Source organism: Aphis gossypii, chromosome 3 (assembly GCF_020184175.1).
Source record: "Aphis gossypii isolate Hap1 chromosome 3, ASM2018417v2, whole genome shotgun sequence".
Classification (NCBI taxonomy): domain Eukaryota; kingdom Metazoa; phylum Arthropoda; class Insecta; order Hemiptera; family Aphididae; genus Aphis; species Aphis gossypii.
Genome location: NC_065532.1, coordinates 38,650,054 through 38,670,314, shown reverse-complemented (window position 1 = coordinate 38,670,314; position 20,261 = coordinate 38,650,054). Strand labels below are relative to the sequence as shown.

General features: G+C 25.2%; 1 protein-coding gene and 2 long non-coding RNA genes across 4 annotated transcripts; 2 read left to right on the top strand and 1 right to left on the bottom strand.

The window, feature by feature from the left end:
• Positions 1-749: 749 nt before the first annotated feature.
• LOC114121513 (myotubularin-related protein 9) lies at positions 750-7,790 on the bottom strand. Of its 2 annotated transcripts, XM_050203311.1 has the most exons (9): positions 7,584-7,790; positions 7,305-7,465; positions 6,892-7,039; positions 6,676-6,818; positions 6,001-6,126; positions 1,848-2,338; positions 1,682-1,775; positions 1,358-1,614; positions 1,005-1,215 (listed from the first exon to the last, which is right to left on the bottom strand). In XM_050203311.1, exons 2-8 carry the CDS (start codon positions 7,449-7,451, stop codon positions 1,387-1,389), a joined length of 1,377 nt encoding a protein of 458 aa, XP_050059268.1. In that variant the 5' UTR covers positions 7,452-7,465; positions 7,584-7,790; the 3' UTR covers positions 1,005-1,215; positions 1,358-1,386. The 2 variants fall into 2 exon arrangements, with proteins under 2 accessions (XP_027839700.1, XP_050059268.1); XM_027983899.2 differs by having other exon boundaries at positions 750-1,215; positions 1,358-1,775; positions 7,584-7,789.
• A 1,121-nt stretch (positions 7,791-8,911) lies between these two features.
• LOC126551313 (uncharacterized) lies at positions 8,912-9,555 on the top strand. The gene is made up of 2 exons (XR_007605193.1): positions 8,912-9,202; positions 9,304-9,555. It is a non-coding gene; the product is annotated as an uncharacterized LOC126551313 (long non-coding RNA).
• A 2,966-nt stretch (positions 9,556-12,521) lies between these two features.
• Positions 12,522-13,810, top strand: LOC126551352 (uncharacterized). The gene is made up of 3 exons (XR_007605242.1): positions 12,522-12,594; positions 12,695-12,865; positions 13,563-13,810. It is a non-coding gene; the product is annotated as an uncharacterized LOC126551352 (long non-coding RNA).
• Positions 13,811-20,261: the final 6,451 nt, after the last annotated feature.

The following is a 20,261-nucleotide window of genomic DNA, read 5'->3' as shown; positions in this document are numbered from 1 at the left end:
CAAAAAAATCGAAGATAGCCATTTTGTGGAGTTAATTTTTCTGAAAATATTGACGTTTCAACATTTTGATTTCATTAATTTCCTGATTTTTAATATTTTTTCTAGTTTCTAGAAAAACAGTGAATTATTTAATACCATAGTGGTAACAAATACAGATAACGAGATATCGCAATGGGTAAATCCTCACGGGACACCCTATATATAATAATTGAGAATTATATTAATAGTTATAATAAATTATTTTTTAAATATTGATTAAAATAAAAGTTATTACATAGTTAAATTAATAACTATTTGTCAGTTCTTTCTTTTTTTATACTATACACCACCAGTTTCCAAATTTAACACATCAATTCATAAAGAATTAAAGGAGGTGTAAATACTTTACAAACTAGATGTACTGAAAATTAATATAATATCATTACTTATAAATATTAATAAATAATGATAGAGCCTAATAACTGTTATTTATAATAATAATAATGTTTTGATTTATATTTAATAAAGGTATAATTTTTTTTTTTTAATTAAATGTTTGTATTATCTAGTATGCACCTGTATTAAATGTATAACAATTATTATTAATATAAGTCATTTAGCTTTATTGCTATATGTAATTTATATAACAAAAAAGCTTCAAAATAGTTATAAACAAATTGAAGGAAAATGTATAATATGAAAAAATAAAAATAAACTTAATTTTTTTTTTCTGACATAACAAGTTAAAATTAAAACGAATTCATGCTGTATACATAAAAACAATTATGAGTATATTTTTATAAAGAAATTAAAATATCAGATAAATGTTACCAATCTATTTGACTGGTTTTAATATAAAAAATTTTGTTCATTAACACTTTTCATAAGTTATCAAGTTGTTTATTTTCAGGTAAATTAATACATTATTTCAATGGAAATAAATTGTAATAAATATATTATATAAATTTCTACAGTTGATTTATAAATTAAATGGCATAATTAATAAAGAATAACATATCACTAAATAATTATTTAGTACCTGTATTGAATAATGTAGAAAATATAAATAATTAGTTATGTAGATTTGTTACCAGACTCTTGAGTCTCGTTGCGTAATTTTGTGGCCAAGATTTTTAATTCTTTATTCCGTTTTATTAAGTCATCAATTGATTTTTTATACTTTTTTTGGTGTGTTTGATCAATAGACCATCTTAAATACATATCTCGCCACAATTCCTAAAATTTGGTTTAAACATGTTTAGGATTCTATATTTATAGCAATAAAAGTAAGATTAAAATAAAAAGAAGCGATTTATCAAAAACAATTTCTTCTAACTATAGTTGACAATAGCATAGTATTAAATGAAAATATACTTACTATACTAAATGGAGCAACAGATGGCCAAATCACATTATTTGTATGTAGGTATAGAGGATTAATAATTTCATCAATTTTTTGATCAAAGTGCGACCATAAATTTGGTTTTCCACATGGATTATTTTTCCGATCAGCCTCACAATTACCATAAAATGTACTAAAATCTGAACAGTATGAATGATCAACGAGTGATGATAGAAAATTTGTTGAAAACTGAAAACAGCATGGAAATTGATTGTGTATTTGCCATGTACAGTCTAGAAACAATAAAAAAGTGGCGCCTGATCCATGATGAAAAATTTTTGAAGAAGACGATGAAGATACTTTTGAACGAGCTGCATTATAACAACCACTTTTATGACGAGTTTCAAATGGATGTCCGGCTTGAAGCCATTCTCTCTCAATTAGTGATTCAAACCTATAAATATTTATAAAAACATTTTATTCAATAGACATAAAATAGTATTAAAATAATATTACAAATTCTTACCCTACAATTGTTCGACATTCTGGATTTAATATCAATTGAGTTAATGATATTAATACCAATGTTGCATCTGTGCTCTCTGATCCATGTACCAAAACTGAAGCTCGTTCTTTATTTAAACATTGAGCTACTAAACAAGCTGCATTTAATGTATCTTTGACATGTGACAACCATTCACTTCCATTTAATTTGTTAAGCCATCGTTCTATAGTACATGTTGTATCATTACAAGCTTCAACTATTTTTGACAGGCTGTCTAATAAAACATTATGGCGTTCAAGAGCTGAATTTACTCGTCTCCATTGAGGATAATGTGCTTCCATCTCAAATCCACCTCCACGAGCTTTGGCATTTGTAGCATTAGCAACACTGCGGGTATCAATTATATACCCTCTTTTTCCAGGACCTAGTACAGAGTTTATAACGCGTTCATCTTGTTTGCAACGTTTTGAACTTGAACCAACTAAAGGCTGACTGCTTCTCATTAACACACTCTACACAAATACATTTAATCTTAGTATTATTATTTTTTTTTTTTAAACACCAGTATCTCTACATTTTAGATTCTGAGCTGAGAGATGAATATATTAATTATACCATGTCTTTTTAAAAAAAAAAATTTATATCTATAAATATTTTTAAGAACAATAAAAATAAAGAATTGGATACTTTGAGAGGTCAAAATTAATTCCTAAGAGAAAATTTTATAATTGGAAAAAAACTAGGGTAAAGCAAAATGTTTACGCAAAACCAATTTTTACAAAATCAATTTTGTTTTTTACTATTAGTCAAAACTAATAACCATAGATTTAATTGTAACCATTTTCTATTTACGGTAAAATTTTTAAAATATTTAAACTATTTTTGAATTATTTTTAGTTTTTTTTTAATTAATAAAGATTATAAATTTTTACAAGTGTTTAAACTTAAAAATTGTAAAAATTTTCAATGTTTTGTAGTTAGAAATTCATAAAAAATTTTGTTTTTATATTTAAGATTTGAAAATTTAATACAAGGTTTATTTTATGTTTAAAAAAAAAACTGAGCAATTGAAGTTCAAATTTTTACAAAATCTGATATTTACCCTTAAAATAACTATTTCTTCTGAAATGATTTTTGATATTTTGCAGTATTTCAAAAAATAAAAATAAATTAGATACTTGAAATTTTCACCAATTGTATAAATTATCATTTTCATTATGTAATAAAATTTTCAAAATATATTACGTTTTTTTAAACTATAATTTATATTTTATAAGCATGACAAAATTTCATTTATTTTAGTTTTTTCTTTCTATAATTATTGATGAAAAATTATTTTCTGGAACAAAATTCTTGAAAATTAAATACAAGATTCCAAATATTTTTGCCTTATATCTGTATAAAAATATTAAAAATACATTAGTACAATTGTTTTTTTTTTTTTTTTTGTTTGTATTTAAAGTTTGAATTTAGACAAAATTACTTATTTAAAAAACAATTTCAATTTTTTTGTGACTTCTTAAAACATTATTCATAGGAAATTAAAACTTGTATGTACTCAATACTCATATTATATTGTATGAATTTTATTGTATGTAATGACATTCTTTATTTCATTTAAGATATTGCTGTCTATTTATACTATGAATTTACTTTTACTATTTTATTGTATTTATAGAAAGATATTTTGAGTTATTTTATAAGTTAATATAATCTGGTAGAAATATACATTTTTATTATAATTAAACACTAATTATTTAACAAATGCAATATTTGCGGAAAAATATATAAATCTACCATGTTACTAAAAAGTAAAAATAAAATAAATTATTTTAATAACTAAGTACCTATATCAAGAATTATAGTATAATATGCTTTATGATATAAGTTCACAGACCAATAAATTCTGCTCAGAATCATTTTACATATACAATGATAAATCATTGAATTTAAATTTAACACACCCATAATAGTAACACACTCAACACCTTATATATAGTAGATCGCTGTTCACTTGTCAATTTTTTTTTATTTTTATTAAAAATAGTTTTTTATTTACAATATACATAAAGTAATAGTGTAATACAATGAGTAATTTTGATCAGAATATAAAACAAATAAAACATGACCACATGAACAACGGATAATATATTATACATTGATATTAATCTACAAATATATATTTATAAATATGTGCTGTAACCAGTAGGGTGCTGTTGCCCCTCACCTTTTTATTTAGCTGTCATGTAGTATACAGAAATGTTTTATAGTTATATCATTAATATATTTATAAAATTCAGTGCCGGTGCTAGATTTTTCACTGCCCTGTGCCAATTACCTATAACATGCCGCCCTTATATAATTTATTTATATTTATTTATAAACAATGCCGCCCCTAAAATTCCAAAAAAATTGCCGCCCTGTGCAGTCGCACAGGTCGCACATGCCTTCCACCTATACTGATAAAATTCAAAATAAATCTATAGTAAGTAATACCAAATAAGGAACGATGAAATATTTAGCATGATGTTAAAATAAATTAGTATTATAATGATATAATTGAGCCTCCTCCCCCAAAAAAAAATGTTTGACTACAACAATGATATGTATATGTATATTGTATAAATGATACAAACGTTATAATAAGTTATCTAATCTAAAGTTGAGTTTAAAGTGTTGTTTTATTATATACTGAGTGAGTCTTTCATTAAAATGATGAGTTAGATTGATAAAAGAAACACCCTTTATAGATATTTAGAACAGGCATTACTACGTTGTTATAGGTAACTTTTAGAGAGGTAATTTTCTGTTTTTTGTCTAACACACGTGAATATAGGATTATAGACATGTTCTATTTCCAACATACCGATTTATATAATGAAGCAATAAAAATTCTGAAAAAAAGAAATGAATTTGTCAACAAGTCTTCTTTAAATCGACTTTTCCATACTATTAATTTTAGATTCTGAGCGGAGCGATGAATGTATTGATTTTACAATGTTGTGTGTTTTTTATTTTTGTGTCTGTGTACACGAGAATGTGTCGAAATAATGCTTCGATTTTCAACTTCAGTAGCTTTTCTTGTTCGAAAATGTGAATCTAGTTGGTGCATTGGGGAGGTATTTTTTGAAATTCCCAATAGTTTTCAAAAGCATCGGAAAATACCAAAAAAAATTAGGGAAAAATGGGAATTTTTACGCAAAACCAGTTTTGATCAAATCGTTTTTTTTACATGGTTGTAATTCAAAAACTAATCACTGTAAATACTTGAAATTTTCACCAAATGTTTATGTTAGTGTTATCTATATACAGTTCAATTTTAAAAAATTTTTGACTTTTTTGAGTTATTTATAGACCATTGAAATTTTTAATTTTTCTGAAAATTTTTTTTTGAAGTGTCGATAAAATTTTTTTGGCTCAATCAAAATACTTAAAAATTTAATACAAAGTTCCTCATAAGTTATTCTTATAGTGATTAAAAAATTATAAGAATACATAGGCACAATTTTTTTTTATTAGCATTTGAAGTTCAAATATTGACAAAAATTCGTCAAAACCATGAATATTTGCAAACTATTTTGTAGGTATAATTCACAAAAATTGTTGTATAAGTAGCTAAGAATTGAAAATTAAATACGAGATTTTCCATAAAATTAGCTTATAATAATTATCCAAGAACTTAAATTCTGGTGTATTCAAGCCATTAAAACATAAACCACCTTTTTAACCAACCATTCAGAATGATATCCTAGGTTGACAAATCATCTTCATTCAGAATTGTTTTTCGTATACAATGATACCTATCATTGAATTCAAATTTAACACTCCTATAATATATGTTATATAATAATGATCTATACAGCTCCTAATGTACAGCAGAGCGGTATCCACTTACCCGTTTTTTTGATTTTAATTTCTTAAAAAATTGAAATATGTTAATTTTTTCACAGGATTTTGGGGAATAATAACAAATATATGGGAAAGTTGATCTCAAATAGACTTGATGACAAATTCAAGTATTTTTTCAGGCTTCATTATATCAATGAATTGAAACAAATTAACAGTGAAGAATTAAGAGTAAGAAGTACTGCATATTAGATAAAAAGTAAAGTTTTAAATTGTGTTGAAGTTTTAGTTGTATGAAGTAATAAAAAATACATCTTTAAAAACTTACGCCTTTTTCATGACGATAGCACAAAACAGGAAATCGACCATTTTGTCGAAACTTAGCAGAAGCAATCAACATGGTATCATCAACATTGGATGGAACAACAGTCAATTCTGGGTAGGTACTACAAACCTAAAAATCAAGAATTGTCTTAACACCTTAAATTTGAAAACTGAATAGTTTGATAAATATTGTATTTTAATTATGTCACAAAATATAAAATTTAATATATACATGGCAAAAACTTGTCATACTAATGATTAGTAAATAAATTTACAACCATATTAACATTTCCACAAGTTTATTAAGACAAAATCTTATCATTTACTTGATATAATCAACCATGTAGGTTTATAAATATAACAATATTTATATGTAAAACAAATAAAATGATAATTATCGATCTTCATTAGAAAAATACAAATTTACATAAGTTTTTTCAAATAAATATTCAAAAACTCAAAATATAATACAGTTATATGCATTTTAATAAAAATTAAAAATATGCAAAATAAATAGTTCAATAAAATCTAGTAATAACTGAATTGTAAACATAATTAACAATCAATGTACAAGACCTTACGTCATGTTAGACTAAAGAAAAGAATGTGTAATACATAGAAATCCTAGCTCTATTTACAAGTTACAATATAAGCTATAAAGAAAAATTTTATAACATACCCTATAAGACTTATTGACCTGCGATATTCTCCACATCGAATCACCAGCAACTAATTGCTCACATTGAGATTTTACATCAAAAGGTGAACGATATTCATTGTTTTTATTTGAAAACATATTATGGTGTAAATAGTCTGTTTCATCTAAAAATTACACATAATATTAATAAAATACATTTTATTCTTTAGTAATATCATATTTTAATATTTTATCAACCTGTCATTATGAGTGATTCAATAGAAGCAGCAACAGAGGTAGCTTGTTCAATATATGGCATATCAAAAACAATAATTCTAAAGTCCTTACACTTTAAAGTAATTGTATTAAGTTTTCTTTCTACAATGTCAATGTTACGGTTTAAAATCTAAAAATATTAAAATAATTAATGAAAAATTTTCAACTTTGACTCTATTCATAATTAATCCAAAAATACTAATTATTATAATAAAATTATGTAATAAATAATCTTGAAAATAATGTTCTAAGTGTTCTCTTAATGCTAAACTAAAACACTACATTTATAAAAACTGGAAATGTAAAATAAGAAAGTATTGAAAAATATACATTTCTACATAACATAATTTTGCTTTATAAAAAAAAAATATATAAATAAATCAACTTCTATTTACCCATAGTTCAACATCCTCAGACCTTGATGAAAATATTAAATGATGACCAGTAATGACTAGAGTCCCAGTACTAGTGTTGGATATGTGTGGACCTCTCATGGTCACACCATTTAACTTTGGAATTCTAATTTTATCTGCAAACTCCATTTTAAGACCATTTCCTGAGGTTTAAACACAAATTTCAAATAACCGTGTGCATTATACATAACCAATGTCAAATCAATTGTTGAATGACTTTTTTTTTTGATTTATTAGCATTATTAAAATTGTTATTGTTACCTTCTGTAATACTATCTGAGACAAATTTCCATATCCATTGTAAATTATCACATACAAACCATTAAAACTATTGGTGTAAATCGGTAATGTTAATATTTTTTGTTCTATGGCATATTGTTCGAAATTTTACAAACTCTACAAGTGTTTTTAATAATTTGATTTCGCCCTTTTTTCCACTGGCACAAACATAACTGTTATCATCGATATCGAACATTCAATTCGTTTTATCACCAGGTATAGGCGATGTCAGCTATAGATAAGAAAGAATAATAACTATATTTTTATATTAGGTAACTATAATAAAGATATTAATTAAAAAAATTAATCATTGAGGAAGAGCACTATTTGCGAATGTATAGTATAATAAATTACAAAAAAAAACTAATTATACACCCAATAAAATGAAATAGTAAAACACTAAGTAGAATTTTATAATTTTTGAATTTACTTCTAGGACATAGGAGTAGAGGACTCCTTAGATCTGTGATTTATATTATTTTTTCAAATTGAACGTTAACTTTTAACTCAAATATGTATTATTTGTGATTTCTTACTAGGGTGACCAGATGTGTCTTATAAAAAAAGAAGACATTTTTACAAATAAATGTTAGTTAATTAATACTTACACAGCTGATACACAGACACAACTGGTACAATCGTTAATGTATTTTAAGGGCACTATAAAAATATTGATAGTTTACAAAACATATTTGCATGATGTATTTAACACAAAAACATATTTGTGTAATGTATTTAACACAATTACACTTAGTTGGCTAATTGAAGTACAATGTAAACAGCATATTTTAATATATGTTATTATTTTCGACTTACGAGTTACTCGTAAGTCGAAAATAATTAACAAAATATAATAATCTATATTCGTAATTGTTATTTATTATTTAATACCTTTATAATATGGCTTCGATGCCAAATAGGTAATAATATACCTACTTAAAATGAAATCAATTATAAAATAAATATTTTCACAGACATACAAAATATATATTTTTTATACATCTGTGTAAATATTAATTTAATTATATCTATGAATGTTATATGGTTATATTATATTTATTATATATAAGTATAAAACGAATACAATATTATATTTAAATAAATAGGTAATATATACCTAATATATTTTTTAATTAGCTATACTACTGGGAGGCATTTATACTGGCTTCGACTTGGAATCTGAATGGACAGACTTCTTTATACCTAATACATAATATTATTATGTGGAAGTCCGTATCTGAATCATAATTAAAGACATAAATTATAATCTGAAGCTATAAATATATATATATGGTCTGAATAGCCGTCTCTATATCTTAAGTAAAATTTAATTTATCACAGATAAGATAAATAATGTTATTAATTTGTATTTTTTATCTAACTGCAAGTAACTGATTATAAATTGTTTTTTTTATTTAGGTCGAATGGGTCGATTACCGACAGAAGGTGAGCTCAGAATGTGGATTGATCAATAAAGTCTAAATCGTCGGTTTTGCTTCAAACTATTTTTTATAATAATTTTCAAGATATACAAAGACGTCTCTATGAATCTATACTACCTGGGTTAGGTACCTAACCACTTTGTGCTTGGACTATAGTCTGTAATAATATCTATAATTATTTTGATATCTACTTTATTGTAGTTAGTGATATACTTAAACTTCTTTTTAATGCTGTTTAGAATTTTCGTTTTATTTTTTAGTACTGTATTGATGTATCAGGACAGTCACTGCTGAAGTTAGTCTACCTACAAGAGCTTGTCTACCAGATGGCGTACATTCTCGACTCTCCGCACTTACAGAGAAGTAAGAATATTAAATGTACTTTTTTTACCAGCCTATCGGGTCTTAACGGAGTTTATGCAATTACATCCAATTGATTTAACATCATTGATTATTGATGACATTCGTTGTAATATGCATAGTTAAATAATAAATACAGATGATTATGGTAATTGTTTTATAAAAAAAAATTGAATAGAACATTATACCTACTTCCCAGAATTGATTGAGGTTTTTGAGATAAGCATAATACCTATATAGGTATTAGGTATTGAAAATTGTTAAAGACTATACATAAGGGTAAATTTTGTGAGAAAATTAAGGTTAGGTATGAAGTTTGAACAAACAAGAAGAAACTTTAAAAATGGTTTATTTTGTATTTTTGTTAGTAATTATAGGTAAATTGTCGTAAATAATAATCAGTGGTATTACCAAACTACCTATTGTGCGTTCTACATTCTGACATTCAAATATGTACAATTATACAAGTATACAATTTAAACTTATTAAATAGGAAATTTATCGTTAAACGATACCTAATTATGTATTCATGTGATTAAAAATACTGCAAAAAATCAATCCTTTGAGCGATTATGATTAAATACAATTTATTGTAAAATCAATGAAATTACCTAAACCAAGCGTGCCCATCCTTTTTCAATTTGCGAGCCACATTCGAAATTTATATAATTATATTTATATTGCGTGCCGTATATACCAGTTCATTTTGAAAAAATATATAATAATAAATAATATATTATATCATATAATATAATAATATTATGGTTCTTATCGAATATGCTTAAAGTACCTATTGAATATTTCCATACTAGTCGTTAGTTTATTTTCGTCAATCAAAATTGCAGATTTGCATTTCTTGTTTGCAAAAGATAATAAATTTAATTTTAATTATTAAAATGTCTCAAAATAAAATCGCAAAAATTACACTGAATGAGATTGGTTAAAAAAAAACTAGCTTAAATTTCACAAAAATGTATTATTATAAACATTTCAAAATCTAAATAAATGTTGGTTTACATTAAAATTAAAAATTTTAAGATATTTTGAAATGATCATTTTTATTTTTATTTATACTTTTAGCTATAGAAATTTCTAATTTTATAAAATGGTCCCAGGTCGGTTGGGCCACAGGTTGGGTACGCTTGACATAAACTAACCAATATCTGTAAACATTGTAAACCAAGTCTGTTTGCAAAATGCTAGGAATTGAAAATCCGAAAATTAAACAAAAAAACATATTCATTTCTAACGTTACAGTCTATGTTTCGTATTGTTAAGTTCAAAATAAAATAGTAAAATGTAGATGGCGCTACCGTTATGCTCTTAATGCGTTGGCGGATACAATAATACAAAACCTTAACACCGTCATTGCAGAGCCGTGCTAACTGTTATAAAACTTAGATGTCTATATTATTTCTGTTAAATTAATTTTTCAAGGTCGGAAAAATTCTACGATTTCTACCTAAGTAAAATCATAAATAATAATATGTCCAGCAACATTATTCCATTGTTATTAAACATTATAATATATTAAAAACTTTTATGATCTCAACATGTATTTATTTATTTTGTAATAATATTTAAAACAAAAAGGTTATTTTTTTGTTTTTAACTAATAAATAAAATAATAACAAAAAAAATACAATATTAGAGTTTATATCAATAAAAACCATTTATTTTTAAGTTAAAATAGAAAATAGATAATGAAAGTTTAGAATTTGAAACTTATAAAGTGATAACTGCTATTTTATTATTTATATTTTTTCTTAAATAGCTTATTGGATTTAATTCTACAAAATATGTATTCGAATATTTTTTAATTAATTTTCTGGTTCTCGGCGTTAAGAAATTACCCGAGGCTACATAAATTGTAACGGTTACTCGTAATACGTACGCTGCTATATAATCGTATCCGTATAGTTAAAAAATATTGATTAAGAAAAATGCAAGAGGTATCGACCGGACGACGATATTGCATATATCGTGATTAGTTGATGATAAATCCTGTAGCCTGTATATTAAACATACTGTTGCAGCACGATTCCAATTTCCAGCAGTGGAAAAGTTTCACTTAAGTATATAAATAGGTATAAATGTATAATAGGTAACTATAATATACTACCTATCTAAATAATATAACTACTTAACTACTAGTACTGCTATAGTACTGAGACCGCACGTGTAAAATATTTCCGCCGTTTCCGGTCAAACTCGTTATAATAATGGTATAGCATATTATGTAGGCATAACCAGGTAAGTACCTTACACGAGTATGTGTATATGTATTACACGAAATTTATATTATATGCGTATAATTCAATACAATACTACTAACGAAAATGAAAAAAACCGTGACATTACTTGTACGCGATTGTTGGTTATTAGTACCTACGAGCTGGCGCAAGCGCGTTTACTGATTGACCTATTTCGAACTATATACCGGTTTATCAATATTATTATTTTTGTCATCATTTTTTATTAGAATAAAAGCTAGAAAGCGTCGATCGTACATACACAACTTTTTGTGGTTTAACACGTTGATGATATTTCAGCAACCAAACTCTCAAGAGTACTTTCCTGTATATTAATAATAGGTACTACTATAAAAAAGAAGATTAGACCTAAAGCACTTGTATGACAATCGTGGACATTGAAGAATTATTTGTAAAGATTTTTGTTCAAAGTATATTATACGGAAGTGAATCTTGGAATTTTATTATACCTACCCATGACCCATGACTCAAAGAGAGTAGAAGCAATGGCGATGTATAGGTACATGGTGCAAAATAATTAAGATGAGCTGTGGGCAGAAAGGAAATTAAATCAAAATTTGCTAAACTTAGTACAAGAATCATGATATATTATTAAATTAATAAAAACGAGAAGAATAAACTTTATTCACTACTCTAAACACTATGTGTCACAATAATTTATTTTAAACATAATGCAGGGAAAATAAATTAAAAAGAGAAATAGAACGAACGAGAAATACAATCATAAGGAACCTGAAGATTTAAAAAGACATTATCTCTACCAATCTAATAGTCAGTGAAAGAATTAATAAGAAAATAAAGGATTGATTGTAGCTCCAAGGTAATGCATTTTGATGAAAATAAATAAATAATATATAACGTATATATTATTTTATTCAATCGATAAAAATATAAAATCTTTTAAATTTTATGATTTGTGTAAGTTAACATTATTACATAGAAAGTTATACCTATACTGTGTCTATTAAAAAAAATATTTTAAAATTTAACTTTGATTTTATTCTACTATACATTTCAGAAAAAGTTACTTGGCAATTGGTGGTGCCTTTTAAAATAGAACGCCCGCGATATATTATATATATATATGACTTTTGCGTCGGTTTGACACACTGATCTCCACATAATTTGACCATATATGTTGCTGTCACATTATATTGTTGCTGTTTACATATGCTGTCAACGCAAAATCGTAGGTAGAAGTACTTATGATGTAAACACAAAAATTACATTATAGAATTTTAGTATTCATTATTATCATAAAACAATCTATATAGGTCCAAAACACAGTAAAGAATAAAAATAAGAATATAATACATACATACTTTATATCATTTATCCATATATGATATAATATTTTAATTTATAATATGATAACTAATAGTATAAGTAATACTATACCTACTGTATTATATTATATGGTATGTATAAATAATCAATATAATAGGTATAAAGAAAATGAATGGAAGATTGATGATTATTTCAGTTAAATATTATGATCACTAATCATAATAATATTAGTGTCATTTTTCAATTTTCGGGGACCTGTATATATTATGGTTGTATAATAATAATTAAATGTATGAAAATATAACTCAGTATCTCGCAAAGATTGAAATCGTAATATAAATTATAATATAAAAATGATAATAAATAATATTATACATTGTATTTATATAATGTTATGGTTCATTAATATTTTCAGACTTACTGAAAATATATAGACTTTAGATTATAGACGTACCGAAGCGTGATATGTTAAAATATAATATATAATTTTTAAATATATAATATCTATATATTTTATGTTTTACTCTGGAGACAATATCTAACTGTAGTAAAAATTGAATAAAAAACGCACACACAAATCTAATCGAATAAATTTCTAGACGAAATTCCAATATGACAACGAAGATGAAACCAACAATTATTATTGCTCGGCGAATTTACGCCTACGGACTCTACAGCACGAGAGGCATATATAGGCACACGCGCGACGTGTGTGGAAACGAAACACTATTTAACCATAGAAATGGAATACGAGCCGAGACATTGACCTATTTGTTTTTGGAAACCTAATATGTCATTTACAATTATTATTGTACACAATACACTGGTGTTTTTAACGAAAATGTATATTGTATCGTATAATAAGTAAAACTATGATTACAATATTCAATCAGTGTGTCTGCAGAAATTATTGTCAGCAGAGTCAGTAATTTAGAGTATAAGTACACTTAAAAGTTAAAATACGTTTTTAATTTGTATAGACTTTATTCAAAATTCAAAATCCACCTATTTTAAATTATATTAATTGTAATTTTCATGCTTTGCAGGTCGCTAATTTATATAAAACATCATTGGGATCTATCGATAACTCTGCATCGTATATATATTTTATCATTGCCAACAAATTTAATCTATTTTCATTCTTGAATCGTGTTTAGCAAATATTATGTTTTTAATAATTTTGTTTTTGAAATAGGACGTTCACTACTTGCAGTTTGTAACAGGAAGGGTTACATAAAACAAAAATTGATCTTATATGGCAAAATGGCTGCAGTATGTCACTTGCGTCCTAATAAAAGGTATATTTTCCAGGTAGTAAATTTGTCTGGTAACTTGCGTCCCGTTTATTACATATATTATCTACTTAAATCACTAAAATCGATAGTTCATAAACTATTCTATAATATACCTCACTATTTGTGGGATAGGGAAAGTTCGGTTTTTAGACACAATAAATTTATCTATACAAATCGTGGTTTATCATAATAATTTGTTACATTATTATATATTTTAATATTTATATGTCTTATTATTAGCATTAATACTACAAAAACATATTATAGAAAAGAAGCATTTAAAATTAGAATTCTTAAAAAAGAAATCGAAATTTCCCCATTAAATTTTATAATAAACGTTTCATTTAAATTTACACCATATTTCAATTGAACTAAAAACTATTATTACTATATGACAACTTACACCATGAATTTCGTATATTGATATTAATGATATATGATGACAATATGATGTTATGAAACTTTTATATTATAAATTAAAATAAATATCAATGGGTTTTTTTTATAAACATATTAATATCGATTATATAGATATTTTTGGGATGCAATTAGGTTATAAAATAAAGGTATACCGGGACACAAATAGGCTATGTCCCTTTTTGAATCTTTTTTTTACAGGACACAACTCGCCTACTGATAATATTTTTGGACGCAAGCAGTATGCTCTCGGCAAAATTGTTTTATAACATTTTTGAAGTCTGAAATCTGAATAGCACTATTCAATGAAATTTGCCTCGTTATTAGTGTTTGCAGTTTAATATAGGTATAGTTTCAACTAAACAAATTTAAATTCTCAATTTTGTATCTGAAGGTAACGATAGGTTCCGAGTGATTTAATGAACGCATTAATCAATAATTATAAAAAAAGTCAGGGATTACTAGAAGTTTGTTGTGTAGCAAATTTTGAGTGCATCCCGTAAATGAGACATGAGTATTCCATTGTAATTGATGTATAAATGTGTTTCATTTGAGTTTAATAATAATATACCTATTAATTATCATTGTATTTAGGTAGGTATACCAAGTACCAACCATATACTGATATACCTAAGCCATTTTGAACGGTGACAATGTCTAACTTTATTAAGCTATGTTCAAGTTAATATTATATACATAGTATATACCTATTAGGTAAATTACAAATTACAATTAGCAAATTATTTTTCTAATAGTAAATAGTAGTACATTAATATCCGAATATGGTAATGGAATAAATTCATTTTTACCGAAAAAAAAATTATAATATATCATAATTCATAGATGATTGTTAAACATTTATAATACTAAATACACACATAATTCAATACTGATGTACCGTAGAATAGTGGAATGAATTAATTCGTAGTAAAAATAGCTTAAAATTAGCCTATATATATTAAATATTGCACTGTGCCTGTAATAAACTAATAAAGATATACGTTAATGCAAAAAGTTTCAAGTTTCAATGATTAATATTTTTTTAATTACTTTCAAGTAATTACAATAAACTAGAAAAAATAGTTTGAGGAGAAATCATTAATTTATGTGTAAATATTAAAATATATTCAATTTTGTCAAAATTTTAACATAAAACTCTCATAAAAAATATTAATGCAACTATAAATTTTCGGCTTTACGCTCAAATAATTTTTTTTTTCTATAGGTAAGCATATACTTGTGAATTTATGAGTAAAGTTGTATTAGGTTTTCAAGCCTTTACTTTAGAAATGTTTAAATGTTGAATCAACAATAGCCAATAAAATAATTTGTAAAATTTTCGTGTCAGTTTGACGATTTGAATCAAAATTTGAACTTTATATATTGAGATAAAGTTTAAACAATTATTTAACAATATTAATATATTATACAATTTGAATATATAACAATAATGTTATTATTATTTTTAATTTGTTTTTGTATATATCGAGTATATTATATAGGTATACCTCTTACCGTCGCTATAGATTACTAAACGTTAATTTTTTCGCTATAATTAAAAATTAAGCTAATCAAGGCAAGAGTTAAGACAGAAGAATCCAATTTTCTAAAATACAATACAAATTATAATAATAATTATTTTGTATTTGGTGTTGCACAAAGCATAATCTATGTTTAGACTATACACATCAATTATAACTATTTATTATTAAAATCTCAATTGTTAAATAGTAACAACGGTGTATTATAAGGCATAATGTACCTATAAGTACTATTTTTTCATTTATATTATACATTAATGTCTAATACTAATTGCTAATTAGTTATTTTTATCTTCTACTGAAACCGTACTTTATATGGTCACATAATTTTTTAAGTCCGTTGCCTAAATAATTCATAGATTTTAAAATTGTAGTAGGTAATAGATGCCCACTCTATTCTAATACTTGATTATACCTAACATATTAACACCTAGACACTATTAAATTTTATACTGAAATTAACTGTTACTATGTATGTTTTAACAATGTACAGATCATTTGGTAAAATAATCGCAGTCACAAAATTTTTTAAATAAATAATTTTGTTTGAGGTGCACTGCTATCAAATTCTATCTGACTGTTTTCACGACAGCTTAACACCGAAGATAATAAGACGGTAATGACCTAGTTAAAAGTTATTTAGCCTAGTCATACAAAATGTACAAATGTACAATAAATGCAATTTGTAATTTACATTCGAATGTGAATTTAAAAATCCTTGAATTTACCAAAATTTATTTTATCATGGCCAGTGGCTGCTTTCTGCTGCAGCTAGTATAGGTACATGACTATTGACTATATTGTGTTATTTATAAATGTAAGTACCTTTCGTGAAATACCTTATACGTTTATGCTCAATAACATAGATACTCGTACGTTGGATATAAACAGTATATATTATAGCATTAAAACTTTTATAGTATAGTACCAATAACCAATAGGGTAATATATAATATTATATATATTATATAAATGTATACATTTTATGTTTTACATAATCTTTTCGTATCAGTCTTCAGCTATATATTTCCTCACCTTTCCAAAAATAGTAGTAATTATATTGATATCACCTCGTCTATGAAATCATTTGTTATCTTTTCTGCACTTAACCGCATAGTATAATAGTGAACATGTATAGCAGTAACAGATTGTCTACTTCTTGCTCTTCTTCGCAACTCGTATTCGTATTTTCTGTCCTCTTAATCCACTATCTTCATTGTACCAGCAGTTTACCTTCCAGTTTCAGTTCTTATCTTATATTAATATTAATAGTGTCTTTTGTATAGACCAGTGGCGTAGTTATGATTTTGTTCTGGGGGTATGTATAATTTATTGGATATAAAGTGGGGGGCTCAATAAGTCAATGAATTAAACATTAAAAAAAAAGACTCTGGGGGGGATCTATCACCATATTCCCCCACAACTACGCCACTATTATAGACCACGGTAAGTCAGGTAAGTGATAAATTTTCTATTGTTTTTTTCCAAATCTGTGAGTTTATAAACACTTGAAATTTTTACCAAAACTGTACATAGGCGCAACTAGAGGCCAAACACTGGGGGTGCTAAAATTATGCAGAGGACATAGGCCCGTGGGGGCAAGCCCCCACACCCCCAAACACCTACCATACAACAATTTTATAATTATTATAATCATTCCAATCCACACTATAAAACTATAAGCACACTAATATTTAAGTATAAAAGCTATAATATACCTTATAAATACATAAGTTATAGTATATAATTTGTTTAAGTGATAAAAATAATAATAAAGTTTAAATGGAATATATACAATATACATATTTATTATACATAATAATATTATTTTATATTAATAATAATTTTCTATTCTTAGTAGAATACTTTTCTAGTATTTCTGAAGAACTAATTTTGTTAACAATGTCTCTTTCGATGTTTAAAATTGATAAATTTGTGAACCGCTGTTGTTCCAAACTTTTTTATTATTTTTAATTTTATTACTAGTTTTATTGTTTTTTATATTAATATTATATTACTTTGATTTAAAGAATCACATTTCTTAGAGTGTCCCCGAAATGCTACACCTTTTTTACCAAGATATAAAACAATTTCAATTATTTGGGCCATATAAGCTCTATTTTCTACAATTTGATTGTGATGAGCATCTGATAATTTGGCTATTATGGAACCTGATTGCTTACTTGTTTTGTATGCAACCATCTTTGTTAAATTAGTTTTATGAACATCAGAGTTTTGATGTTTTCCTATTTTAACAATAAACTGAAAAAGACAGTTAATTTAAAATTTAATTAGGTAATAATAATGAAGTTTATTTGTTAACAGACTAAATAGTATATTTTATTTTATTTTATCATGTATTTTTTTATTTTTATACTGATTAAATTGCTTAGTTAAAAAATAAAATAATAATTATAATAGATATATAGATATAACTATAATCATCACAACCAATTTGTGTTTGTCCTAATAAACGTCAAATACAAAAAAAAAAACATTTTTTTCATGATTTTTAAATTTTTGGTGGTTTTGGTATGGGGGTGCTAAATAAAAAGCTGGGGGTGCTGAAGCACCCCCAAGCACCCCACTAGTTGCGCCTATGAAACTGTATCATAGTATTATTCATAAACATTTTCTTAACATTTTGATTCTTTTAAACTATTCAATACATTTTTATAGATACCTATTTAAAACTTTCCATTTTTTCTCTATACATATTAAACAAATACGATTTTATTAAAAACTGGATTTATGTAAAAATTATTTTATTTTTTGTTTTTTTTCCCCGGTTATTTTAAAAATGATTGGTAATTTTGACCTCATTAAAGTACAAACTAAAACCAATTTGCTATTCGAATTCATCTTAAAAGCTTAATATCAAAGATTTTTTTCAATAATAAAAAAAAACATGATTGAAAAATCAGTAGGTACATTCATCGTTCTGCTCAGAATGTAGAATTTAAAATAAACGAATGACATTTTTCTTATTACCATAATATTTCTATTGTTCGTTAGGTTAGACGTTATAATAAAAAGTAGTATTATACTGGATAGTGGATACATCTGCGGCAATGAAGTCGTCTTAAAAATTAAGATAAGTAAATTTAGTGCAATTTCTAGTACCTATACCTATGTAACTAATAAGAAAAAACGTCTATAACTAAATAAATTACTCAGTATCTTCATTGCAGGCCTGTTACTGTTAAGTATTAGTATAACGTATAAATATATAATAATATATGTAATATTATTTTTATTGTTCTGATAACACATATGCCTTTAACGGCGTATCATTACAAATCTACATGTTATTATTACATAATTTGTTTTTTTTTTATTAACTTAAATTGGATGATGTACATTTAATTGCTTGTATAATATTAATGATAATATATTATTATAATGTTTAAAATGATAACAAATAAAATGTACCTAAATCGTATATAGAAGAATACGAAGAATATATTATACATTAAGAAAATACTTATTATAAGAACCTAATAATGCTCCAATAGCCAATAGTCAGCTATAAGTAGGTTCAAAAGTACAAAATAGTGTATTGGGTAATGTATATAATCAGCTAGTATACTTAGTAGTACATTTATAAATGCCTATAATGTATATTTTAACTATAAACTGTGTACAAATAAAGTAATTATAATAGATTTTACATTTGCAGTGCAATACTGGCAATACTGCAAATAGTTAAAAGAACAATACTCAATAATAATATTGAGCGGGATGAATATATTTTTTTGAGAATTTACAAATTATTTCATGGTTGAAATTCAAATAATTTCAATTAATTATCTACAATAATAATATAATCATATAGGCCAGGGGTGGCTAACTGGTCGATTTTGACTCCTATATGGTATTCTAAACAAAATAAATGTATATAATTATATTCATATATTTTTGATGATTAAAAAGCTTTATTTTGGTTAATCGTAATAAGTAATAACTTAAAAAACTCAAAGGTCAATCAAAAGTTGGCCATCCCTGATATAGCACTATATAGCCTATGACCTATAGGTAATATGCC